Source organism: Musca autumnalis, unplaced genomic scaffold, assembly GCF_047663935.1.
Source record: "Musca autumnalis isolate F117 unplaced genomic scaffold, ASM4766393v1 scaffold_1, whole genome shotgun sequence".
In the NCBI taxonomy this organism is placed as follows: domain Eukaryota; kingdom Metazoa; phylum Arthropoda; class Insecta; order Diptera; family Muscidae; genus Musca; species Musca autumnalis.
The window spans coordinates 16642471-16662487 of NW_027411644.1; the positions used below are offsets into that span (position 1 = coordinate 16642471).

Sequence of the window (20017 nt, forward strand, 5' to 3'; positions counted from 1 at the left end):
AATATCATTATCAGTAATATATTTATTTTAATAAGTTTTCTAAGCCCAAAATGGAATTTCTAAACGAAATCGATATTTGTCTTCAAACGGTTTATTTTAAATGGCTCCGGATGAATATTCAATTATTTTCAATGGTAATGGACTTGCAATAAATAATTCAAGGGTGAATGCTGCACCGGTAATTGTTTGATTGGTTTTTTAATCAAAATTCGTCATGGGGAATAATATAGTCAATCACTATGTGTCACATTTAATATTAAAAAATACAATAACACCACCTATTTAATTCGATTTCTAAAACTTCCAATTTATTTGAAAAATGTATGATTTTAACCAATAGCTGAAATTGAAAAGAAATTTAAACGCTATATTACATAAATATTATAAGCAAAAACTTCAATTTTCAAAATTAATTCTTTAACATTATTTTATTTGCAACAGACTCGATTTGACTTTTTATGTTTCTAACCAATTTCGCTTGACCCTCCAAGTGATTATCAACTAAAGAATCTACAGCTGAATTACCTTGAACCAAAACGGGTAAAATTTCTTGTCCCACTGTGGTGAGAATTTCAGCTATTTTCAAAATCATAGCAGGGTCTGGTAGGCCAGGAATTGCACGATTGGGTTTGGCATCGACTTCTTGACTCTGCGGTACCGGTTGTCCCAGCATTTCTGCAGAACGACGTATTCGCCGTCGATTAGCAGATTCATTAGAATCTTCAACAGTTTCTTCGGAAGAAGAATCATCTTCCTCGTCTTCTGATTCTTGGGGTATATTGTCCTGCGGAAGATTCACAAGCAATTAAATCATTTGAATATTTTTCCCTGGAACTTCACAAGTTTACCTGACACTTCACCAACTGCACGACAATGAATAGCATGGCAAGAATTGCCAAACTACGTTTTAAATGAAAGGACATTTTTGTTTTCAAATGCGTGCTGCTTTTTAGCTTATAGAAGTTTAAAGATCGACATGAATGGACTTAGAGAGAGTCATAGTATTTATAGTTGCATTGCCTAATGGATTGATTGTTTCAACAAAAATTGCGTGCTGATCTCAATTTCTTTTCAAATTGGTCCAATTTCATGTGCCAAATTATCTTTACAACAGAGATGGGATATGTTGTCATATGTATTTGAAATCAGAAAATATAAAAAATACTGTAAAATCTAATGGCAACTAATAATGTTGAAGTTTTATAAAGCTTTCCAACATTATCAGCAAAATAATGAAGGATTGGGAGAGACATCAGATTTATCATTCCAGTATACAGAGATTCCGGCTTTAAAGTCTGAAGCGACATCACATAACGAATAGTTTAAAAAAAGATAAGAATGGCAAAATGAATGAATATACTAAAGTTATTGAGAATACACAAAAGCATTGGTTTTAAACCATGACAATATAACCATGTGAGAACGCTACTTACTACCTGATAAAAGTCCAAAAGAAGACCAATATCTCATAGTTTGCTCAAAGTCCTGAACTTTTTATAGAAGGACATTTCTTTTTAATTTTTTTTTAAAGATTTTAATTTTAACTAAAATATGTAGGTCTTATCCCAGAGAATACAAATTGTGATCATATACATATATACTCGCTCCTGGAGCTCATAAAAAAATCATTGACTCCACCGGAGCATTGTTGCAAATAAGACTCATGTTGAAGAATTTTGTAGCCGAATTTCGCTAAAAATTCATCCGCCCAAGTAAGTCTGAATAAAAAATATTTTAGCCACAGGCCAACGGTCCTACCAACACTTTCCTACTTTCATGACAGCTGAAATGCAGTCCCTCAGCCTCAGTAAAACTACACATATGGCTTCAAAAATTATATTTATACCATATCCATGGGCGCATGGAATGACCAATGATCTTAGTCCCAATTTACATTAGGCAATTTTGCTTGTGGCAATTGGGAACCCTTGACGTCTCAACACCCTCTCTCATTTTTCAAATTTGTATACCCTCAGCATTTATGCTAACGAGGGTATATACACTTTCATACGGGCAAAATGTGCCTCATCGAAATAATGGTTTTAGACCCCAAGTATGTTTGGACAAAATGTGTGTTCAGACAATTTGGAGTTGTCTGGCTGGCTGCAGCTCACGATAACTCTCGAACGGATCAACCGATTCGGTCCAAATTTTGGCTTTCGTAATATTTTGTGCAAACTTAGTTTGAGTTCGAAGATGGTTTATATCGCTCCACTCCTTCCGGTACCACCCCCACAAAGTATCTCACACACAAAATTTCGGAAAAGTTCAGTTCGAATCACTTTGATTTTTGTTGTAGCAACTTGTATGTACTGCCCCGCCATACCACGGTATAAGTTCCATCAGGGGCAAGTCCATACTTCCTGAGAAAATTGCCTGAAAGGTGCAAAAAACCCCTATAACACCGTGTGTAGTGGTTGAAGCGCAAGATAACTCTAGAACGGATCTGCCGATTCGGTCCAAAATTACGCCTTCGTAATATTTTGTGCAAACTTAGATTAAGCTCGAAGATAAGCCATATCGGTCCACTTCTTCAGGTACCTCCCACACAAAAGTTCAAAAATGTTCGGATAAATTGTTCGCACGATAACTCTTGATGGGAGTGACCAATTTGGTCCATACTTTACACATCCTAATATATCTACCAGATATATGTCAGGTTCCAATATGGACTCTATCGATCCACACCTTCGGGTACCTCCCACACACATTTTTGTATAAATTCACTTTAAGACCTGCTCTTGAATCATTTTTTTGTTGAAGCAATCTGTGTTCACTGTTTCAATTACGACAGTAAAAGTTTTTTCAGGGGCAAGTCCATACTTCTTGAGAAAACAGTCCGAAAGTTGTAAAAAAACCCCTATGGTACCATATGTAGTGGCCGGAGAGCTCGAACCAAATACTGCGTTCGTCCACACTTTGGATATCGTAATATTTCTTCGAATACCAGATGAAATTCGAAGGTGGTGCTTATAGGTCCACTCCTTCAGGTACCTCCCCCACAGCAACCGATTTGGTCCAAACTTTGGATCTCTAAATGTTGTCGAAACTTATGTTGAAATTTGGGTCCTATCTGTCCAATTCTTGAGGTACCACCCACACAAATGTTGAACATTTTTGTGTGGTTAAGGATCTGTTCGAGGATCCTTTGGACATTATTACCGAAGGTAATAGGCTAGTATGGTAAAAAACCCTATCTATCGATATCCCCGCAAATTTTTGAGCTTTATTCTATCCATGTTTTTGTCGATTTATACGCCCAAAATTTTGAAAATCCTCCTAAATACATACGTTTTTTTTTTTTTGGGAAAAAAATTATTTCAATCCACACAGGCTGAGGGTATATCTCTGTCAGCAAAGCCAACTGATACTTTTTTACTTGTTTAACCTGCAGACGGTCATCAAAGTGGTCTTTTTGGCTCCTTGTCCTATAAAATGTAATAGTATCAGATCAAAATATTCTACAAATTTGTTCGCCATCAATTTTATTATAGGCCCTAGAATACACGAAAACACTATATCTTACCAACACTCCAGAAATATGAAAATTAAAGGCAAAGGGTCGTACTTCATGTGAGTTTTGGCAAAATTGTAATACAAAACATCATTTTGGAAGACCGGCGTCAAAGACAAAAATGTTTTCCGCTAAATTTTTTAAGTCACCAAAGAAATGAAATCTCTATTTGCATTACATACCAAGGAAACATCGGTATCAATTTTGCCAAAAAAAAACCAAAAACTAAAATAGGGGAGCAAGCTTCTACCATTTCTACAGTTTTGGAAATAATTGAGTTAAGATTACTTTTATTTTGGATATTATCATAGTTTTATAAACAACTTAAATATTGAGACAACAAAAAATCCAAATGGGGTCACTTTGACCTGCTTTTATACCCACGTCTTTAGCAAGAAATCTATATATTTTTTCATAACTACACGCAGTGGGATTCTATAAACAATATTTGACTCTATTTAGTGTAAATTGATAAAAAAGAAATTTGCGATGTTTTGGCCAGGTTTTTCGGAAAATTGGACACTGTGCAATGTCTTGAAAACATATTTAAAAATCACCCCATGAAAAATATTTTTAACATAAAAGATCGGCACCATCAAAAAACATTTTTTTAAAAATGTACGCCCGAAATAATATTTTTTAAATAAAAAAATGCTCCATGGACATTTTTTAATTCACTCCATGAAAACATATTTTTAAGAAATCCAGTGCCTTGAAAAATATTTTTAAAATAGAAAACCAGCTTCATAAATAAATTGACCTACTTTTTATCATCAAATGTTAGACCAAATCGATTGAACAGTTCGAGAGTTATTGTTCTCTCCGACCGCCACATATGGTGATATAGGGGGTTTTTACACCTTTCGGGATGTTTTCCCAAGAAATATGGACCTGCCCCTGAAAAAACTTTTACCGTCGTAATGGAGGTAGCGAATGCAAATCGCTTCAATAAAAATCAAAGTGATTCGAGAGCAGGTCTTAAAGTGAACTTATCCGAAATTTTGTGTGGGAGGTACCCAAAGTAGTGGACAAATATAGTCCGTATTCGAACCTGATCTATATCTGGTAGATATGTATATTAGGATGTGCAGAGTATGGATTACATCAGTCACTCCCTTCAAGAGTTATCGTGCGCATATTTGTATACCGATTGAGCAATGTCCGTCCGTCTGTCTCTCTGTCTGTCTGGCTGGAGCGCACGATAACTTTCGAACGGATGAACCGATTCGGTTCAAATTTTGGCTTTCGTAATATTTTGCCCACTCCTTCCGGTACCTCCACCACAAAAGTTCGAAAATGTTCGGAAAATTTGTGTGCACGATAACTCTTGAAGGGAGTAACCGATTTGGTCCATACTTTGCCCATGGTGAAATGTGTACCATACTTTTTTGAATATTTTTTAAACAACCTCAGACCACTAAGAGTGCATTTTTAGAATATTTTTTAAACAACCTCAGACCACCAAGCGGGCATTTTTTTAAGAATATTTTTTTAAACAACCTCAGGCCACTAAGCGTGCATTTTTTAAGAAGGATGGGTTATATCGGTCCACTCCTTCCGGTACCTCCACCACAAAAGTTCGAAAATGATCGGAAAATTTGTGCGCACGATAACTCTTGAAAGGAGTAACCGATTTGGCACACACTTTGTAGATCGTGAAAGTTCTACCAGACTTAGATGAAGTTTAAATATGGACACAATCGGTCCACTCCTTCGGGTACCTCCCATACAAAATCTCGGAAAAGTTCAGTTTAGGACCTGCTCTCGAATCGCTTTAATTTTTGTTTTAACATCTTGTATTCACTGCCCCCCATATGACGCTACAAGTTTTATCAGGGGCAAGTCCATACTTCCTGAGAAAATAGCCTGAAAGTTGCAAAAAACTCCTATGACACCGTGTGAGGTATTTGGAGCGCAAGATAACTCTCAAACGGATCTGCCGATTCGGTCCAAAGTTTGGCCTTAGTAGTATTTTGTCCAAACATAGTTTAAGTTCGAAGATAAGCCATATCGGTTCACTCCTTCAGGTACCTCCCCCACAAAAGTTCAAAAATGTTCGTAAGGTAACTCTTGAAGGGAGTGGCCGAATTGGTCCCTACTTTTCACATCCTAATATTTCTACCAGATATAGATCAGGTTCAAATATGGACTATTTTGTCCCCTCCATCCGGTACATCCCATACAAAATTTCAGATAGGTTCACTTTAAGACCTGATATCGAATCACTTTAATTTTTGTTGAAACAACTTGCATTCGCTGACTCAATTACGATGGGAAAATTATTTCAGGGGCAAGTCCATACTTCTTGAGCCAACAGCCTGAAGTGTGTAAAAAAATCCAGTTTCGAGAAAAACGCTTTTTAAGTTGGCGATTAAAATTTGACTTCCCAACATAAAACGATTATTACACAAAACCTAAAAGAAGTACTTGGGCCATATTTTGCAGACAGCTGATTTGAAGTGTTTTAGTGCTTCATAAACTCAAAAAACATTTTTGTTGAATTATGTCAAATTCTTAGTAAATGAGCTGCAACTCATTGATTTTTAGAGATATCAACATGAAAATTTGACACAAGATAAAAAAGAAAACGCATTTTTTGAGTTATGCCACTCTTTGAGTAAATGAGCGATATGTAGTGGCTGGAGATCCACTTCAATAATGGTCAATGTCGATCCATTCCTTTTAGTATCTCCTCCGCAAAACTCTTGATCTTTAATCCTAATCAACAATTTTGTCGGTTCAAAGATCCAAAATTTTAAAACCCCTAAATACATACGTTTTTTGGGAAAAATTGTTTCAATATACACAGGCTGAGGGTATATCTCTGTCGGCAAAGCCGACTGATACTTTTTTACTTGTTTCCGAAGATTTTTGAATTTTTGTGAGGGAGGTACCTGTAGTAGTGGACCGACATGGTTTATCTTCGAACTTAATCGAAGTTTGCACAAAATATTATGAAGGCGTAATTTTGGACCGAATCGGCAGATCCGTTCTAGAGTTATCTTGCCGTCCAACCACTACACACGGTGTCATAGGGGTTTTTTGCCTCTTTTAGGCTATTTTCTCAGGAAGTATGAACTCGCCCCTGATGAAACATGTACCGTCGTATGAGGGGCAGTGAATTCAAGTTGTTGCAACAAAAATCAAAGCGATTCGAGAGCAGGTCCTAAACTGAACTTTTCCGAAATTTTGTGTGGGAGGTACCCGAAGGAGTGGACCGATTGTGTCCATATTTAAACTTCATCTAAGTCTAGTAGAACTTTCACGATGTACAAAGTGTGGGCCAAATCGGTTAATCCTTTCAAGAGTAATCGTGCGCACAAATTATCCGAGCATTTTCGAACTTTTGTGGTGGAGGTACCGGAAGGAGTGGACCGATATAACCTATCCTTCTTAAAAAATGCACGCTAGTGGCCTGAGGTTGTTTAAAAAAATATTCTTAAAAAATGCCCGCTTGGTGGTCTGAGGTTGTTTAAAAAATATTCTAAAAATGCACGCTTAATAGTCTGAGGTTGTTTAAAAAATATTCTTAAGAAATCCACGCTTAGTGGTCTGAGGTTGTTTAAAAAAATATTCTTAAAAAATCCACGCTTAGTGGTCTGAGGTTGCTTAAAAAAATATTCTTAAAAAATCCACGCTTAGTGTTCTGAGGTTGTTTAAAAAAATATTCTTAAAAATCCACGCTTAATAGTCTGAGGTTGTTTAAAAAATATTCTTAAGAAATCCACGCTTAGTGGTCTGAGGTTGTTTAAAAAAAATATTCTTAAAACATCCACGCTTAGTGGTCTGAGGTTGTATAAAAAATATTCTTACAAAATCCACGCTTAGTGGTCTGAGGTTGTTTAAAAAAATATTCGTAAAAAATCCACGATTAGTGGTCTGAGGTTGTTTAAAAAAATATTCGTAAAAAATCCACGCTTAGTGGTCGACTCGGAATAGAACTTCAGAATTTAAATGCACTCATCTCATTATGATGCATTTATTTTAACCATATCTATGAACATCAACAAATGACTTCATCTCGTCGTCAAAACATAAAGGATATATTGTTTTACATATGTAAATGTTATAGCCTACGAATAAGACAGAATGGAATTTAAATCTATTGGATTCATAATTGAGCGAGTACAATACAACAATCCCTAGCCCTACCTGTGATTTTGAATGTCAATGAAAGAAAATAAGAGAAGCATAAGCATTTTTTTAATAATTTATTGAAATTCTATACTAGGTCCCTACTCGTTTCCACGTTCAGGTTTAAATCCCAATAAACTAAGCTATTAATTCCAAATCGTTAAATGTTTTAAAAATTTGTAGGTAAAACATTCTTGGAATATATTACGTGCTCCCAATGGACATTCTCACTAATCGATAGGCTAATGAACTAATCCCTTTAGAGGAAAGGAAAACTCAAGATTAATTTTTGAGGGAACTAGACTACCCGACACTAGGTTTTAAATACTGTTGCTTATCATAGTCTGTCATCCATGGTTGAAGAGTAGAAAAATCATTCGACATATTCAGGTTATTAATTCCGTATTGTCTGTATAACTAACTCAACAGTGGCTAGCTAAAAAGTCGAGATTTGGACCGAAAACTTTGAAAAACTATTTTTTTCTTATTTTAACAGTAGAAAAATCATTCAAAATATTCAGGTTATTAATTCCGTATTGAATGTATGACTAAGTCAACAGTGGCTAGCTAAAAAGTCGAGATTCGGATCGAAAACTTTGAAATTTTTTTTCTTATTTATACTCCAATTGTTATTGCTAAGAACGAACACATTACTTAAATAAATAAGAATCTAATGATCTCGATAGAAAAATGTTGATGTCCGGATTATCGAGGTAAGAAAATTATGTGGTGTACGGATTACAGAGTCTACAATGTAAAAAATTTTAGTGTCCAGATTACCGCGTTGTCCGGATTAACGAGTGTCCGGATTATCGAGACTATACTGTATATCATTTATATTATATATAACTTTATTTCATATATCATAAAACATAAAAGTGGTTTAAGCGTGACGTTTTTCAATATTTAAATGGAATAAAAGTTATTTTCGTGATTAATAGGCAAAAGGCCATTCATTCGTGCAACAAGAAATTATTTTTTGAGAAAATATTTTTTTCGTTTTATAGTATTTTTTTCAAATTTTTTTTAAGTGTTTTGTGCGGTACCTTTTTTTAATAAAATAGATTAAACGTTATTTTAGGCATTAACAGGCAAAAGTTCATTCATTTTCACTACAGAATATCATTTTTGAGAAAAAAATGTCAAAAAGTCATACTTCATACCAACATAGTTCATATTTTCATACTTTTTGTTTGCTGATTTTAAAGGAAGTTTCAAACAAAAGACATGCAAAATTAGTTTATTTGAACTGGAAAAATATTTTTCTTTTAATAGTGAGTTTTCTACACATTTTTCAAATTTTCTATTTCCAAAATTAACGAGAGAGACCTGCCAAAATAACTTTTTGATTTTAGTTTTTAGATTTGTACGCGAATTTAAAACAATCGACAAGAAATGCAACAACAATGAAATAGAGGACAAAATTTACTACGCTTTGAATGTACCCAGCAAAAAAGTTTGGAAGTAGTGCAATGCAGAGTTATGATTTCAATACATCCTTCGATGCAGTCCACACGGAGTTATGAAAATGCACTGCGCTCGATACATTTTGGAAGCAATCGTTTAAAGATCCCTAGCCAAGCAAGCCAATTTTTTGATCCCTACAGTCGCTGTTTTTTCTGACCACAAGAAAGAGTGTTAAAATTTTAAGAATTTTTTTTATAAAAAATAAAGAAATACAAACTAAAGCTATGAACATTGCTGTAATTCACGAGACGCAAATTATTTTTGAAGTGGAGTTGGAGTTTTTTGGAAATCTGAACTGAAGTAGGAGGAAAAATGAAAACCCATTTGGATGATGAAGCAATATCAATTTCGATGTCATAAAAAGCAGAGTAGAGGAAGTAAATTTAGTTAAGATCAAATTTAATGGAGAGTTTTTATAATTTGTTTTAATGTAATAAAGTTAATATTCTTGTTTTACACGAATAAGCAATGTATTTTATTTATTTTGGGATATTTGCAATGGCTTACATTTTATAACATCTTTAGACTGCATTTAAATTCAATCCAAAACACTACATCAAAGGCTGTGATTTGGATCGAAAATGGAGTGCATCCTAGCTGTGTGCCGTGGAAGCCAAATGGAGTGCATCCTAGCTGCGCGCTCTCTTGTAAAATTCATAGGTGAATTCATAGGAAAAGATGTACTCCAGCGGCAATTGTTCTAGTGATTTAACTGCATCCGCGGATGCAAACTTTTTGTTGGTTATACTAATCGTTCCACCGTTTACTTTTCATTCATTCTTAATAAATCCACGCCATGAAAAAATATTTGTAATAAATCTACGCCAGAAAAAATATTCTTAAAAAATCCACACCATGAAAAAATATTCTTAAAATATCCATGCAATGCAAAAATATTCTTAAAAAATCCACGAAAAAAATATTGTTAAAAAATACACCCAAAAAATATTGTTAAAAAATCCACGCAATGAAAAAATATTCTTAAAAAATCTACGCCATAAAAAAATATTCTTAAAATATCAATGCAAAGAAAAAACATTGTTAAAAGAGTCCACGCAATGTAAAAATATTGTAAAAAATCCACGCAATTAAAAAAATCTTAAATAATCTACTAAAACCCTGATGATACTCACTGTGTGGCGTATAGAGCCTCTAACGACAAAATCTACAAACTACATGAATCATTGCTGCATAATTGTAGTTTGTGTCTTGGGTCTATGTATGGTATGACGAAACGTATAGCATATTTTGAGGCGTAGGAATTAATGACAAAAACCGCCTGTTTCGCATTATTCAGTTCATTGGCTGCGTTTAGCCCTCTACATGTCAACATCTACACAAGCACAACTAATAAAGATTGGACTATTGTGAATTATTTGTTGTATCATTCTAATAGTTGGCAAAACTAACATTGACTATTTAAATTTGGCAACACGACAATTAAATTGACATTTTTTCCTTTACTTTCATCACATTCGTAAACAAAAGTTCAACAAATTCACAAATTCATGTGTTTTTTGTGTTTTTATTTAAGTTTGCCGGATAAAGTGCTAATAGACAAAGAAACAAAGTTTTTTAAAAAGGTAGAGCTATTCTGGGTAAGAAAAATACGAGTATTATTTATTAATTTCCATTTCATTGGCCTATTCTATCTACATGTTTTTTCTATCTTTCTTTGAACGCTAACAATATGACAACAATCCAATTCGTTCGTCTAAGAAAATCTAGAGTGGGAAAGTATTCCATGCCAACTTTTATATGAGGAAACTAATCGCATGAGGAAACTGGTCACTTTACTACCATATGTATGTATTATTTCATTGTTTTAGAAGACAACCAAAGCAAGTCCAAAATGCCTACATATCGTTGTAATCAGGTTCCAAGTTGTAACGACGGTATACATGTCTGGAAACTTAAACTTGACTTAAGGCCAACATTTTCTTGTGAAAAATTATTTAAATGTGTATATCTCTGGTATATAGGAGGACTAAGATTGTGTGATTGTGTTACTTAGGGGTGCAGACAACTACTTGGGAAGTTTTAGTGAAAGCAACTAAAAAAGTGTAAAGTTGTCTGGTTCTAACTACCTAAACTCCAAAGTGCTGCCTAGGTGCTAGTGGTGGACACAACGAATCAGAAGACAGTTGAGTGAGTTTTGTTGAGCATGTGATCAGATGCTGTAGATCGTATGGTTCGAGTTCAAATTGGTAGTGGGATTTTGGTAGTTTGGGGTTTTATACCCTCCACCATATGGAGGGTATAATTAAATTTGTCATTCCGTTTGTAACACATCGAAATATTCGTCGGAGACCCTATAAAGTATATATATTATTGATCAGCATAAAATTCTATGTCGATTTGACCATGTCCGTCTGTCCGTCCGTCCGTCTGTCTGTCTGTTGAAATCAAGATACAGCTCGCAATTTAAAATATAGAGAGTCAAAATTTGGTACAGAAGTTTTTATTACTTGCAGGATGGTTGGTATTGAAAATGGGATATATCGGTCCACGTTTTGATATAGCCCCCATAGAACGGTACCTCCCGATTTTCGGTATTTTTAAGGTTTAAGCTTCATTATCCTACCAAAATGGCTGAAATTTGGTACGTAGTCTTCTTTAGGGGTATAAAACTTTCCCCCAGAATTTTGCCGGTATCGGTCCACACCTTCATATAGCCCCCATAGAACGGTACCTCCCGATTTTCGGTATTTTTAAGGTTTTAGCTTCATTATCCTACCAAAATGGCTGAAATTTGGTACGCAGTCTTCTTTAGGGGTATAAAACTTTCCCCCAGAATTTTGTCGGTATCGGTCCACACCTTCATATAGCCCCCATAGAACGGTACCTCCCGATTTTCGGTATTTTTAAGGTTTTAGCTTCATTATCCTACCAAAATGGCTGAAATTTGGTACGTAGTCTTCTTTAGGGGTATAAAACTTTCCCTTAGAATTTTGTCGGTATCGGTCCACACCTTGATATAGCCACCATAGAACGGTACCTCCCGATTTTCGGTATTTTTAAGGTTTTAGATTCATTATCCTACCAAAATAGCTGACATTTGGTACGTAGTCTTCTTTAGGGGTATAAAACTATTCCCCAGAATTTCGTCGGTATCGGTCCACACCTTCATATAGCCCCCATAGAACGGTACCTCCCGATTTTCGGTATTTTGAAGGTTTTAGCTACATTATCACACCGAAATGGCTGAAATTTGGTACTTAGTCTACGGTGGTGGTATAAAACTTTCCCCCGGAACTTTGTCGGTATCGGTCCATGCCTTCATATAGCCCCCATAGAACAGTACCTCCCGATTTTCGGTATTTTGAACGTTGTGACCTGAATATTCCACCGAAATGTCTGAAACTTGGTATTTAGACTTCCACGTCTTCCTATATCCCCATAGAAGCGTACTTCTTGATTCTCTTACCGAAATATAGGAAATATGGTATTTAGTGTTCTTTGAGCCTAAAAACTTTCCGTCAGAAATTTGTCGGTATAGATCGACGTTTTGAAATAGCCCCCAGAGAATGGTGCCTCACATTGTTTTACCGAAATTGCTGAAATTTAGTATTAAGTCTTCTTCAGACACGAAAGGAAACTAATTGTTCCATTTTACTTCAATACAACTTGTGGTGGAGGGTATAACAAGTTCGGCCCGGCCGAACTTAACGCCGTTCTTACTTGTTTTCATTACGACGGTACCAGTTTTATCAGGGGCAAGTCCATACTTCCTGAGAAAATAGTCTGAAAGGTGCAAAAATGTCCGGGAAAATTGAAGCGACTAACCGATTTGGTCAATACTTTGCACATCGTGTAATTACTATCAGACATAGAAGAGATTCCAATATGGACTCTATCGGTCCACTCCTTCTGGTACCTCCCACAATTTCGGAAAAGCCAGTATAGGACCTGTTCTTCAATCGCTTTAATTTTTGTTGTAACAATTGGTATTCGCTGCCCCCATTACGACGGTCCCAGTTTTATCAAGGGCAAGTCCATACTTCATGAGAAAATAGCCTGAAAGGTGCAAAAAAACCCTATGACACCATATGTAGTGGTTGGAGCGCAAGAAAACTCTCGAACGGATCTGCCGATTCGGTCCAAACATTGGCCTTCGTAATATTTTGTACAAACTAAGTTAGTTTGTACAAACTTAAGCCATATCTGTCCACTAGGCCGGGGCGATTTTTTTCCTTCCACAAAAATCGCTCCGGCCTACTGTCCACTCCTTCCGGTACCTCCCCACAGAAGTTTGAAAATGTTCGGAAAAATTGTGCGACGATAACTATTGAAGGGAGTACCGATATGATGCATACGGTACACATTGTGAAATTTCTACCTGACGAGGTTCGAATATGGACTATATTTGTCTCCTCCTTCTGGTACCTCCAACACAAAATTTCGGATGAGTTTACTTTAAGACCTGCTCTCGAATAACTTTGATTTCTGTTGATGCAACTTGCATTCGCTGCCTCATTCGGTACCTCCGAATGGAGTGGACAAATATAGTCCATATTTAAACATGATCTATATATATATGTATATATGATAACATACACATATGTAATATAATGTAATTCATTTAAATTGGCCCGATGGCTTAGAATTATTGTAAAGTTGATAAATAAATAAAATAAAAATAAATATATCTGGTAGATATATTAGGCTGTGTAATGTATGGACCAATTCGGCCACTCCCTTCAGGAGTTACCGTACGAACAATTTTTCCGATCATTTTCCAAATTGTTGGTTATTTATTGATTTTAGTAATAAGAATGGTGGAACAATTGGTTCCTTATCGTGTTCAGAAGTTTTGTCTTTGATTCCACAAAAGGAATGATGTCCCTGGCGTAATTTTGGCATGATCGTAATTAGTGTCCCTTTGTAGGCAATTTGGCTAGAAATTTCTAGTTTTTGAGGATATTTTCCAACAAATGACTATGAAAAATCACTTATGGTTATGTCTAGAGTAAGTTCAAAGAATTTAATGATATATGGAAAGTCCTGTATCTGACAGGTTTACCGTATATTAGACTAGTCTTTAACAAGTTTTTGCACTTTTCTTTTTCTAGTTCTAGTTTTTAGAAACATTTGTTTGAAAAATGAAATTTTCTTTCAAATTTAAACTATAAATTTAGAAAATGTATTCCTTCACGAAACATTTTCTAAATTTATGTAAAGCTTTTTTCTAAAAACTCCTTTTACAGAGGATTATTTTCCATATGTGGATAAAACCCCATTAAAAAGTAACTTTATAAATCCCTAAACCCGAAAGAAATAAATCCCGGGATTCGGAATTTTAGTAATCCCAAAAAAACGCCTTCCTTAGTTCACACATGTCCTTGTCCAATATAATTTTAATTTCTAGGGACGATGTCCATACCAACATACCAAGAAACCACTACACCGGACAGACATGCCTGAAAGGATTAATATGGTGCTTAAAGTGAGGTACAGAAATAGTTCCGGTCCATAGGGAACTAATAAACAGCTAATTCGTTTGGAAATTCGCGGGCTATACCATAATTTGACCAATGTCAGAAATTTTTGGTAAGGAGACTTCTGGATCATAGAGAACTCGAAACGTAAAAGATTTTTGCTGGGGGAAATCATCTCATATTGGAATTACTTCTTTATGCCCTAGGGTGTAGGAATAACTCTCGGGAAGTATTATCTTTCTGTAGAAAAGGTTATATTGTTGCAATATCAAGTAAAAAAGTATCAGTCGGTTTTGCCGACAGAGATATGCCCTCAGCCTGTGTATATTGAAACAATTTTTTCCCAAAATGCATTTAGGGCGTTTTAAAAAATTGGGCCGACCGACAGAAATGTTGATTAGGATTAAAGATCAAAAGTTTTGCGGAGGAGATACTGAAAGGAATGGATCGACATTGACCGTTATGGAAGTGGATCTCCAGCCACAACACATGGTGCCATAGGGGGTTTTTACACTCTTCGGGCTGTTTGCTCAAGAAGTATGGACTTGCCCCTAAAAAAACTTTTACCACCGTAATTGAGGCAGCGAATGCAAGTTGCTTCAACAAAAATCAACGTGATTCGATATCAGGTCTTAAAGTGAACTTATCCGAAATTTTGTGTGGGAGGTACCGGATGGAGTGGACAAATATAGTCCATATTTGAACCGTATCTATATCTGGTAGATATATTAGGATGTGTAAAGTAAAGACCAATTCGGCCACTCCCTTGAAGAGTTACCGTACGAACAATTTTTCCTAAAATTTTTGAACTTTTGTGGGGGAGGTACCTGAAGGAGTGGACCGATATGGCTTATCTTCAAACTTAAACTATGTTTGGACAAAATATTACTAAGGCCAAAGTTTGGACCAAATCGGCAGATCCGTTTGAGAGTTATCTTGCGCTCCAACCACCCCACACGGTGTCATAGGGGTTTTTTTTGCAACTTTCAGGCTATTTTCGCAGGAAGTATGGATTGTGTGTGGGAGGTACCCGAAGGTGTGGACCGATTGAGTTCATATTGAAACCTTATTTAAGTCTGGTACACGTTTCACGATAGGCAAAGTATGGACCAAATCGGTTACTCCCTTCAAGAGTTATCGTGCGCACAAATTTTCCGAACATATTCGAACTTTTGTGGGGGAGGTACCGGACGGAGTGGACCGATATAGCCCATCTTCGAACTTAAACTAAGTTTGGATAAAATATTACGAAAGCCAAAATTTGAACCGAATCGGTTTATCCGTTCGAGAGTTATCGTGCGCTCCAGCCAGCCAGACGGACGGACATTGCTCAATCGACTCCAAATTGTCTGAAACACATTTCGTCCAAACATACTTGGGGTCTAAAACCATTATTTCGATGAGGCACATTTTGCCCGTATGAAAGTGTACATACCCTCGTTAGCATAAATGCTGAGGGTATAAAAACAACGAGAACTCTTCCATCTAAGCTTCAATATTATCCGCAAACAGGTCTCAACCTGTAGTTAAGCAATATTGTTTGGCCTTTTATGGGGGAGATGCCGGAACAATTGGACCTATATAGCCTATCCTAATCAGGATTATTAGATGTGCATTGTTTGGATCAAATCGAAAACTCCCTTCAAGAGTTATCTTGAGAATCCATATCAAGCCATTAAAACAGCACTGTTGCGAAAAAATTTGAAATTTTATGTGATAGTTTTATCCACGAATAGCGTTGCAAACATAGTACGACACCATTTGCGGAGAAAAAATAAGTCAAAATTACTCTTATTATTCTTATTGTTGTGTTTTTTTATCAACATGGTGCTCTTGAACCAAATTTAAAGGGAAGGTGCTTACACCTGCGAAGTTTTTGCGTATTCTGAAACTGCAGTTAAGAATTACTTTATGAAGGATTATCAGGCCCACTTATGATAGCGGGATAGTCAAATTGACCCCGGAAATGCGTTTGAATAATCATATCATACCAAGCGGTGATATGCATGTCCATCGTAAAACAGATTTTCAATCAATGCAAAATCCTACTACAAAGATTACAAATGGACCGCCTGAAAGGACCAAAGCTGCAGCCGCTCGCTAAATACCAGGTGGTTGAACACTCGAATGAGTTTGATGAACTTCGTCATACGGATCCTGGATGAATTCGGAGTTGAGTATTTTACAAGTTTCCCTTAAATTGTATCGTTAACCACGCATATTGTCAAATATTGGCGCCTGGAATGTTGGCAGGGTGGTCTCGCTATAGAAGCCAAGCAAGGATATCAACAGTGCGAAATGTACAGGCCAACTTTCCTTCTGTCGTCAGGAGCGGAGCTTCTAGAAATTAGAAGTCGAAGACCCGTAGAATGAAACACGGAATCCCTCAAGACAAAGTGATATCTCAGAAGCTGTTTAACCCAGGCCATTGTTATACTCCGCACCCTCTAGACGGCATAGAAATCGTAATGTATGCGGATCATTGTACATACGTTGTATTTAAGTAATATGAAAATTTAAATAGAAGGTGCTTACACCTGGGCAGCTTTTGCGGATTCAGAAACTACAATGTTCATAGATGAAAAAAAATCAAAAAAATAAAATAAATCGCGATTCTTGATGACATTGTTAAGTGTTTTTAAGTTTTCACGATTTTTCTTGGAAACCGCAAGTCCTATCTAAATGGGACTATACATCCATTGTCCTAATTTGAACTTCTATATGTTCATAAAAGTAAGAACTACGAAGATATCATAAAAGTCAGTCCTTTAGTCCCATTTCGAAAGGACTTTCAGTTTCCATGCAAAATCGTGAAACCCTAAAAACCCCTTAGAAATGGCAACTTGAATCGCGATTTATTTAAAAAGGGCTTCGGCGATTTTTTTGTTTTTGATTTTTCTTATCTATGAACATTGTAGTTTCAGAATCCTCAAAAACTTCCCAGGTGTAAGCACCTTCCATTTAAATTTGGTTCAAGAGCACCGTGTCAGTTAATAATTTTATAAAAATAAGAACAAGTTTTCTTTTTTAACCAACGTGCCGTCAGCTTTTCCGACTTTTTCACTAATGGTGTTTCATTTGTGGAGATATTAACTTGATCGTCATATATTTATTTTCTTCATATATTAAAAAACGTAACTTCACGCCCTTAAATTAATATAAAAAAAATTATAAAAAATAATTTCATAATAATTAAAAGTAAAACTTCATCAAAATCCAAATCATAGCGCCAGTTTAAGACATTAATTTAATTTATTGTATAAAGTTTTACACTAATAATTTTGTAATGTTTTTTTTACAGATACTACTCGAATAATCTCCCGGCACAATGATGGATAAAATGTCAAAGTTTTCTACGGAAAATTTAGAAGTATTCATCAACGATTATCTGAAGGAAGATTTAAAACATTTAGAAAAATATATCAATCAATACAACGAAGAGATTATGGAATACGTTCAACTTAAAAACACAATCCAAACTATGCGAGACAATTTCACAGATGGTTATAAAACTCAAATGAATATTGGTGGTAATATTTTTATGGAAGCTAAGGTAGATGATTTGGAAACAATACTGGTGGATATTGGCAAGGGGGTTTACATACCATTCACAGCAGAGGAAGCTCTAAAATTTGCCGATTTCAAAATAAAAATTTTAAATAATGAATGTGATGTGCTGCGTGAGGAAAGTGTAAAGAAACGATCTGCCATTAAGGTGACCTTGATGTACATGGCGGAACAGGAACAGCTGGTGGCAGAAGAGAAGGATTAATATCTTAGTTTTAAGAAAATATTTGTAAAATAGCAAATTATGTTAAGTGATTTAAAATAAAATCTAATTTTGTAATTATTGAATAATTTTTAAATTAATTAAATGTATATTTTTTCAATAATATAGGATTTATTATAATATAAAATAATATTTACTTTTTTTCATTTTTTTAGTCAAGCCAAAAGGCCTAATGGGGCTAAATCACCACAATATTAAATAGCATTAATTGGATAAAAATAAACAATTAAATACTCCATGAAAAGAAGGTTTACTTGTGTTACTACTACTCCAGTAAAAAATTCACTTTGCAATTTTTCTATTCTTATTTTAATTTTTAACCAATTCATTATTTGATTAAATATACCTTAGTCCAGCTTAACACACCCATGCCCCACATAACCTGTTTGGATTAAATCACAAACCGATTTTCATTGTCAACTAAAAATTCATGTTTGTAAGTTTGAACTGTTTTATACCCCAGCCGGTTAGTTATGTGGTGGATATCCAAAGTAAAATGTTATTGTTTACATTGTTATAAAGTATAAGTACGGTGACCAACCGTACTCTATTATAGAGGACAGTACTCTATTTTAGGTGTCCGTACTCTATTTTTTCAGCGTACTCTATTTGTCCTCTATTTTCATCACGTGTACTCTATGTCCTCTATTTTTAATTTATTTTAGAAATACATGTGAATAAGGTAATACAATGAAATCAGACATTTAACCAAATATTGTCGTTGTTTAAATGAAATCTGTTGTTTCAAATCACTGATTTAAACACTTCTGCACGCGCTCAAACCAATTGTTGAATCACTTTTTCCACTCTTATTGAAACACCTCCAAACGTGGTTTTTGAATGCATGTTCTGTCGATTGCTGTTTTGTGTCGGGCTTATACGCATCGTATAAGGTTTATTCAATCATAGTGTGAGTGTTTGGTAGAGAGTGGAAAGGATAGAGCTCCTCTACAATCAATTTCACATAAACTCAAATTATTTTACAGTAAAATTTTTATGTGTGACTACTAAGGTTTCGGAGTCGAGCCATTTTTGTTTCGACTCCGACTCCGGAGTCGACTCCGAGGGTAATTCCTAATAGCACTCAATATGAATAAAATATACACAAGTTTCCATTTTTCCCTATATATTGGCCTTTTTCTGAGGTGTTCTTTGAAAAGACCATTTATCGAATATAATACACAACTACAATACTTCTTTGTTTAAAACTTCTACAATTATAATAAAAATACAAGTTCACCGAAATTTGAAACTCTGTTTAAGAGGTTCTGAAGTGAGCCTGCCCTTCGCTCAGGAATATGAGCAATTTGAGATCATTATCTTCATGTATTATCATTTATCATATTTTAGATCAAGAATGTGTGGGATCTAAAAAAATATTCTAAAATATTATACATTTCTTATCGTATATTAAGAAATCGACCCAGATTCCAAATTCACGCTAAAGTTGAAATTCAAAAAAGTTTTTGAAATTTAATTTATGATGAAAAAAATTGTTGCCCAGAGTTGGAGCCAAGTAATTTTTTCGACTCAGTCTCCGACTACAGCTTAATTGCTCGTCTCCAACTCAGACTACGAAACCCTGGTGACTACTGACTATAGGACGTTGTTTCATCGCGTCGTCATCACGTAGAAAATTGTGAAAAATGGTCGGACGACAATGTTTACAAGTAA

General features: G+C 35.2%; 2 protein-coding genes across 6 annotated transcripts; one reads left to right on the forward strand and one right to left on the reverse strand.

Annotated features, from left to right (window-relative positions):
- Positions 1–281: 281 nt before the first annotated feature.
- On the reverse strand, positions 282–989 carry Os-C. Of its 2 annotated transcripts, XM_073963271.1 has the most exons (3): positions 849–989; positions 526–784; positions 282–340 (listed from the first exon to the last, which is right to left on the reverse strand). In XM_073963271.1, the coding sequence occupies exons 1-3, from the start codon at positions 921–923 to the stop codon at positions 330–332; spliced, it is 345 nt and encodes a 114-aa protein (XP_073819372.1). In that variant the 5' UTR covers positions 924–989; the 3' UTR covers positions 282–329. The 2 variants fall into 2 exon arrangements, with proteins under 2 accessions (XP_073819372.1, XP_073819371.1); XM_073963270.1 differs by having other exon boundaries at positions 282–784.
- Positions 990–10584: 9595 nt separating this feature from the next.
- Uxt (Uxt prefoldin-like subunit) lies at positions 10585–18470 on the forward strand. Of its 4 annotated transcripts, none has more exons than XM_073963184.1 (3): positions 10585–10713; positions 10835–10920; positions 17855–18470. In XM_073963184.1, exon 3 carries the CDS (start codon positions 17882–17884, stop codon positions 18323–18325), a length of 444 nt encoding a protein of 147 aa, XP_073819285.1. In that variant the 5' UTR covers positions 10585–10713; positions 10835–10920; positions 17855–17881; the 3' UTR covers positions 18326–18470. The 4 variants fall into 4 exon arrangements, with proteins under 4 accessions (XP_073819285.1, XP_073819284.1, XP_073819287.1 ...); XM_073963185.1 differs by having other exon boundaries at positions 10588–10713; positions 10844–10920; XM_073963183.1 differs by lacking the exon at positions 10835–10920 and having other exon boundaries at positions 10586–10713.
- Positions 18471–20017: the final 1547 nt, after the last annotated feature.